Genomic DNA, 7,938 nt, shown 5'->3' with positions numbered 1-7,938 from the left:
ACTGCTCTTTGTGGCGTACAGCATGTTGCTTTTTATCAGTTCTCTAATCGTTTCGTTACGGCATGATATTCGCGTATGACGGCAGAAATTGCTTCTATCATATTGATGCCTTACCGTATGCCACTAACACCTTCGCGTGCAGAAAGATATAATATTTTCATCACCGTCAGTCGTTTACACGATTAACAATTTTTCTATTCAAAGAGGCGGAGTTTCGCATCAAATGTATAAGTGTAGACAAGCAGGGGTAACGAAGCATTGATTTACCAGTTCGCGATGACTTTATTTAGCCTGTAGTTCACAAGGACAGAGCTATAAATACATCGTTGATATTTTAGATCGATGTATTTTACCGAGACAACAAAATGCTGACCAAAATAAACGTGTTCAATTAAGAGAATTTAATTTGATCAGCTACTAGCGTTTTCATATTGAAATCGAAAATTGATTTAGAAGATTCTTAAAATAATAACTAAACGACATTATATATATATATGTAATAAAATTTATTATGATAAAAGTGTAGTGTAAAAATAATAAACACAAATAGTGTAATATAGTATATTATGAAGTACTCGCCTCGGTTATACAATAAGGAACAATTTCTCGCTCTGACTGCATTTTTTTTTCGCTTATACCGTCATTCTGTAACTCTGTATGTCTGCACCGTCGTTGTCGAACTGTCTGAGCTTTCTTGCAAGCACAGTTGGCGGGCGCCAACTGTGATCTTTACACTCGTGTTTCCATCGTGACGAACTCTTACGATACGTCTTAGTCTTCCTCCCTCATGATCCCTCAGTACGGAGGGGATTCCCAGTTACGCTTCGCCCCTCTCCCCAACAGCGGAATATTTCAACCTCACGGCAGCAGTTCGTGGAACTGCGCTCCACCTTTCCTTTACCTGTTGCATTTTTAAAGAGAGCATACAGTTGTATTGTAGTCGAAAGTTGGAAAAGAAAGGGACCTTTCCTATAAGTATATTGTCTATGCATTCATTATTTCTAAAATTACAGTTGCAGTTATTTTTTTCTTTTTCTTTATGCAATGCAGCAGAAATATTTAACAAGTTGTGATTGGCAATGGTCGATGACCATGAGTCGCGCGTTTTGCTGTCGACTTGCGAGCAAGTTTTAGCATGAATAAAAGTTATTCAACGATCACGATTGGTCGGCGAGGCGTTTCTCGTCGTCACTGAAGAGAAATATGGAGAGGACCACGTTCAGCCGTCTGGTCAGGTGCACCCTTCACATATGCGGTATATGGCCGTATGTACCGTCGACTGTGGTGTTCAGATTATACTGGATCATAGCGTTGAGCACGGCTCAAGTCTTTCAATATCGATATGTAGTGATGAACTTTCATGTGGACGACTTCGCCGAGTATATGGATGGTGTTAGCTGCACAATGTCATCTTCTTTACTCTACATTAAACTCGTTATCCTTTGGTTCTATCAACGGTAATGCAAGCTTATTATATTAAGTCGGAATAATATGCACATCATGTTAGTCTCATTATTAGCACTTGTCAAAACTATCGATCAGGAAAGTATCGAATAATAATTGATTGGTTCTTGATTTTCTTCAATCAGTTTGATTATGAGAACTGAGATTACACGCATGACTGCATATTGTGAGTTGCCTGTTATTTCTGATACTTTAATAAAATATTAGCGTAATATTCAGAATTAATCTGATTTATGATATACAGGTGTGAAAAGAAACATTAATGTGAATGGTGCACTTAATTTTCGTAGAATATTTTACGATCTAGTGCTAATGATGTCTGCGGATTGGAAAGATTGCATTTCGAGCCGCTGTAGCTCTCGCGTAATGATAGACGGGGCAAATCTTGCACGTCGTGCCTCGAGGTGGATCGTCGGCATGTATGTTGGCTCCGTAACTTTTTACAGTCTCGGTGTACTGGCTGGTAACACAAACAGTCCCGAGACATTAGAACCGTACGCGCGAGATCTCATTCTGAAGATGGAGCTGCCATTTAACATTAGCACCAATTTTATCTACACGACAGTTCAATCCGTTCAATATTATTATCTGCTTTTTATTGCCTGTGGTCATGGGACTATCAATTCACTTCTTGTTACTCTGGTAAGCTTAAATTGCGTGTTATGCTTTTTCAAAGTTAAAATGAGACGAATTCCATTTTCTTTATTTTTTTCAATTTCATCTCATATCTAATAAGATTGTCCATCATTTAAATTGAATATATTACGTATATATACATTTGTAATATTTTATATGTTATGTAAATTATATATATAATTGCTAAATTATTTTTTATATTTTTTTCGATATCTTAAAAAATGACAAGATATAATTTTTATTTTACTAAGAGAAAAAGATCATGAAGCTATAAACCTTAGATAATTCACGTCTGTGGTCAAATCGACATTCTACGGGAATCGTTGACAAAAATCTCCAAATGTTCAGCGGATTCGATGAACGAAATTACGTTGCGATCGTTGATTATTAAGCACCAGCGTATTGTTATATTTGCGGAAAATATTGAGAATCTTTTCACGTACATCGCATTTATAATGCTTTTGTCAGACACGATCATCATATGCTGTTTAGGATTTATTATCGTTACCGTAAGTAACAAGTTTAAAGTAACGTTTGGTTACTTATAAATATAAATATTGCGTACCGGATTAAAGGACTGTTGATAATTATTAACTGTAAAAATGTCTGTGGAAGTATTGTGTATGTGTACAATTAACTCATACTATAAATTACTGTTCGCGTACATGAAAATTTCAGTCGCTCAGCACACCTAATGCCGCAGAAATTTTGGTAAAGTCATTGTTATTCTATTTCTCGATGAACGCCGAGGCATTCATGTTCTGTTTTTGCGGCGAACATCTGAGCGCCAAGGTAAGCGCCGAGAGAAAAATGGCAGCTTTATTAATTCGCAGATATCTCAATTTTGTATTTTCCTTTTTTCAGAGTAAAATGATTGGAAGTGCGGCGTACGATTCTCTCTGGTACGATTTTTCAGTCGAAGAAAGTCGAACTATATTGTTCCTCATTGTTAGATCGCAGAAAAGATTGACGATTACAAGCGGAAAAATCCTCGACCTCTCTTTGGAGAGATTTACTAGCGTAAGGTTTCATTTATACAAATTTTTGCATTTGTTTACCTTGTAACGTAACGTAAAACTCAAATATTTTTAACAAGCTTTATCATAATAATTATCTTTTAAATGTTTTAATTAATATTAAAACAAAAATTTTCTATATTTTTATAGTAACAGTATACAGATTGAAACCAAATTCACTATTCCTATATATTAAATATCGAAATAACTTGAGTTGCAAAAATTAACATGGCAATGTTTACATCACATCAAATTACAAACAGCTTTATGTAAACTCCGTTCGTTATTATTTGTTATTTAATTATATTTTTTTATGTAACACGTGCATGGAAAGTGCCCTATTGCGCACGCTACGCGTGCGTGATAGACAACTTTCCACGCACTTGCAACATAAAATAGAGTGTGCAAGTCGTGCGTAAAAATGAAAATTCCCGGGTGCGGTGACCGCATTCGTCTTACTACAACACCTCCACGGAAAGTTCGACTTTCCGCCCGCTATGCCGGGTGAAAAGTATCAATTTTTTTCCTTAGGGAGGAAAGTAAGCCCTGGCGTAAAATTGGCCACTCTCACCTCTTTCTAGGCATGAAAGTCGAACTTTCCGTAAAGGTATTGTGAAAACTGAAAAATATCGTGTGCACCTCGGGTCGAAAAACGCTACTTTCTCCCCTTGGTGCACAATATACTATTTCATATTAATGTATTATTTATAATTGCTGAATATTCCATACTTATATGATATGGATTATAGATCATAAATAATAATATTTCAGGTAGTAAAGGCATCGTTGTCGTATATATCTGTACTTTTGGCGATGTACTGAAGACAAGTGATGTATTGATAACAATTGTAACAATGACGTGTAGTATTATTATTCGTGTATTGTAGTTGGCAAAACTAGCTAGTTGGTTATATTTATTTTTCAAGTTTGGTACTACTAATAATTAGCGGCTTGCACGCCTCTCGTGTTAGATTGCATGGCGACTTGCCTAGATAGATACCTAGATTGTTTGTACCATTATTTACTCGATTTTCGGTTTGTAAAAGCCTTAATAAAGAAAGTTATTTCACACTACAACATGAAACAATAGTGAATAGAAAATAGGTAAGTATTACTACTACTTCATCTCTCACAAGTTGCGAGTAGTTTGAACTATTTTATTATTTGCATCTCCTCTCGCCCAAGAAAAGAGATATTATAGTCGTTAATGCGAAATAAATAAATACGACAAAAAACTTTTTTGTTTTGGATATACTTCATGATACTATTGATAAAACAAAATCCACTCGAATCCTTTTTTCCTAGTGCTTTCAGTTTGTTCATCTACGGTGCAAGGGCATGCAGTACTGTAAAACAAACTTTCGCAGTTGGCTTTCTCTTGGCACTTCCGATCCGCATCTTCAATCGCGGTTCATAAAATTGTATTTTTTCTTCTTTACTGTATAATCTTGAATTTATGCCCGTTATTTTACCAGAACAATGTTCGAGCTTGATAATACAATATAAAATAAGTATTATAGTAGACATAAGACAATGTTTTACAAAATTCATGTGACAATGAAACAAAATAATCACTCAAAATTAATAAATTATGTGCTTCTTCGCTGAGTATTCTGGTATGTACTGCCGTCTCCGTCACGTTTTTTTCAATTTGCGACTACTTTTGTAACACAAACTATTAATATATAAGCTCAGCGCGAAGTCCGTTCCGGAGAAACATATCCCTAGCGATATTTTCACTCGTCCTCTTCCCTTTGTCGACGCGCCCCCAACAGCAAAACTTCACCTGCGCGTTGTGCGGGTCGTGAAAGTTGCACCCCCGAGGTTGCTGCATTTTAAAGAAAGCACGAGGTCATATTGTCCGTGGTCGGAAACTTCACTTCGCGGAGGGAGAAACGGTACTCCCCTCATCTTTTTTTTTTTTACGTACCACCTGCGATTATCGATAAGATCGTCGCACGTGGTCCAAAGTCTGTCAAAGTTTGCGATACATGACAAAAGGTTGTTCGATTGGTGGACGCCGGGGCCATCACACGGGGCTAAGTTTTTCTTGAATACCCTGGATGTTTCAGTGTGCAAAATTGTTTGGTAGCATACGTACACCTTGAGCAATCCGCAGTCTATTTTCTTTTGGAAAACATGGAGATGAGTATGCTCAGTCGCGTGGTGAAGATCGGTCTTCGCGCCTGCGGAATTTGGCCGTACTTACCGTCAACCGTTTTATTTCAGTCGTCAGTTCAGTCAATCAAATTCAGTATTTTATGGGTAAATCAACGGTAAGACATATGCGTAATATTTTGTATTATGACTTATAGCTTATAAAATGAAATATTATATTTTTATGAGTGATTAAAAATATTGCAGGATTACATATGCTGTGATAACATATGTGGATATAGACTTTATTTTAAATGCTTCATTTTGTGCGTAACAAACATGTGACTTGGCACACAAGTAACAACTAGTACTATTTTGTTATTTTTATATTTAATTTCTTATTAGAGTTCAATTTGTTATAATGATTACTTACTTGAAAGAAATAGATAATAATATTATATGCACTATTGACATATGTAATTCCTTTTAGAACGTTTTTCGACATATTGGAAATGATGGCCAAAGACTGGAAGAACCGCGTTTTGACTGACTGCAGTCTACACGGTCAACAGCGTTAAACTCTCCCATCGCTTTTCAAACTGGATTATCGGTCTTCAACTGACTGCCATAGTTCTGTATAGCTGCGGCGTGCTTGCTGTAAACACTGGTGATGTTCAAAGGATGAACGTGTCCGCGCGGGATCACATCTTGAAGATAAAGCTGCCATTCCAGGTTGACACGTCTCCCATTTATGTGCTTGTTACGATCCTCGAGTTTCTTCATCTGGCGATGTGTGGAATTTCCATGGTAAATTCGCTCATTGTCACTCTGGTAAGTTTGCGATGCCACTTGACGACGCAGAATTATACGATCAGCGGCTTTATCATTTAAGACGTGAATCCTAGATACTGCACATCGGTGGTCAAATCGATATCCTTCGCGCCTGGCTATTGAACGCTATCTCCAAAAATTTGATGCACACTGTGGACGGGATAACGATAAGACAGTTGATAACAAAGCACCAACAAATTATCATGTTTTTGGAGAACATCAAGAATCTTTATACATACATCGCGTTGATGCTATTCGTGTCGGATACTCTCATTATATGCTGTCTAGGATTCATAATTGTCACTGTGAGTAATGTCGGCAGAAAGCGTCACTTTATGGGTTTTAAATTTTATCAACAACCGTTGATAATTTGAAATAATTGTAAATATCGGAATATTTCAATTCTTTACGTACATATATATATATATATATATAGTTTTCGATAACACACATAGAAAAGGACAGATTGCTTCTATATAACTTACCACGTTCGGTGTTATTACAGTCAATCGGTACACCTGACGGACCGGCAATCTTAGTGAGATCCGTATTATATTTTACATTGTGATGAACCTCGAAGCATTTATACACTGTTTCGCTGGTGAATACTTGAATGCCAAAGTTAGCGCCAACAATCCTGCGGCACTGATGATTTCGATTATACACGAAAATACAAAATCAATCTTTTCCTTGTATAGAGTAAGATGATCGGAGATGCGGCTTACGATTCTCTTTGGTACGATGTCACCACTGAAAAGAGCCGAATTGTATTATTTATTGTTCTAAGATAGCAAAACCGATTAACCATCACAATCGGAAAAATTATGGATCTCTCTTTGGAACGGTTTACTAGCGTAAGATTTTTGTGACACATATTTTTGAGATTTTTAACAAATACTACATGCAAAAATAATATCTGAAAATTCTCTTAATTAATATTAGACCAGATATGTTTTTTACAGAATAATTAAAGATTACATTCGAAAGAAAAATCATAAATTCGTCTTGTTTAACTAATTATTAATATTTAATATCATTTATAATGCGACATTATCGATCAATATTGTATTAGGTTGTGAAGGCATCAGCATCATATATTTCTGTCCTATTAGCGATGAACTGAATATTAAGCTAAATCTCTAAACATCATGATAATATAATGATAATATCGTGATAGCGTATGGCAGTAGCATGAGAGAGGTAATAGTATATAATTATTAAATAAATTATAAAAGTACCTCAATAATAACAATATCAAAAATATTATTATTGTTATTTTATGTCTACAAAATAAAATTTATTTCTACTAATTTAATTAATTACTTTTGCTTCCATATGTAAAATAAAACATCGAAAGTGTATTAACATAAATGCTCTTCTTGGATAATCAGATATTCCCTTAGAAATTATCTTAATGTTTATACAATATTATGATGCCTAAGAAACAGTCCTTCTCGAAAGATTAACAAGCTCTTTGCATTTTGTGATGTTTTTTGGAGCTCATATTATGCTTATCGTTTGTGTGAGAAACACCATTGGTACTAGAATATAAAATTATTATAGCGATAAAAATATAGCGTCGCTGAGTTCACTGCGTTTCTCTGCCTTTTGCTTCTAGCTTATTTTTTTACGATTATTACGCGTACCTGTATCTGACGAGCAACAAAGTTTCATACATAATCGTGCGATTTACATATTTCAGGGGAATAAGTTGCGATCGCGTGCACACTCGCCGCACTTACGTAGTGGGCGAGAAAGAATATCTTTTAATATTATAAGAGAACAAAATCTCGGATCAAGAACCTTTCGACTTTTCCATCTTCCCTCTTTCTCGAAAAATTCTCCCCTACGCACGCAAATACAAAACTTTTACATTCATTGAACATGGTTCAAT

At 35.6% G+C, this 7,938-nt stretch overlaps 1 protein-coding gene, 1 long non-coding RNA gene and 1 pseudogene across 3 annotated transcripts in view; 2 read left to right on the top strand and 1 right to left on the bottom strand.

Moving 5' to 3' along the window:
* The window catches only part of LOC143897101 (uncharacterized), a 195,954-nt gene that overhangs the window by 39,623 nt on the left and 148,393 nt on the right, over nt 1–7,938 (bottom strand). The gene's annotated exons all lie outside the window — the stretch shown is intronic.
* Nucleotides 1,195–4,332, top strand: LOC143897087 (odorant receptor 22c-like). The gene is made up of 6 exons (XM_077405419.1): nt 1,195–1,457; nt 1,755–2,106; nt 2,382–2,609; nt 2,779–2,892; nt 2,965–3,120; nt 3,888–4,332. Exons 1-6 carry the CDS (start codon nt 1,204–1,206, stop codon nt 3,936–3,938), a joined length of 1,155 nt encoding a protein of 384 aa, XP_077261545.1. The 5' UTR covers nt 1,195–1,203; the 3' UTR covers nt 3,939–4,332.
* Nucleotides 4,525–7,900, top strand: LOC143897100 (odorant receptor 13a-like; annotated as a pseudogene). Its single transcript, XR_013256836.1, has 5 exons — nt 4,525–5,392; nt 5,704–6,044; nt 6,119–6,349; nt 6,550–6,665; nt 6,743–7,900. The product of XR_013256836.1 is annotated as an odorant receptor 13a-like (transcript).

This window comes from Temnothorax americanus, unplaced genomic scaffold (genome assembly GCF_048541705.1).
Source record: "Temnothorax americanus isolate GAGA-0224 unplaced genomic scaffold, ASM4854170v1 Scaffold2, whole genome shotgun sequence".
Taxonomy (NCBI): Eukaryota; Metazoa; Arthropoda; class Insecta; order Hymenoptera; family Formicidae; genus Temnothorax; species Temnothorax americanus.
The sequence above is the reverse complement of the archived record's forward strand: the minus strand, read 5'-3'. Positions and strand labels throughout refer to the sequence as shown.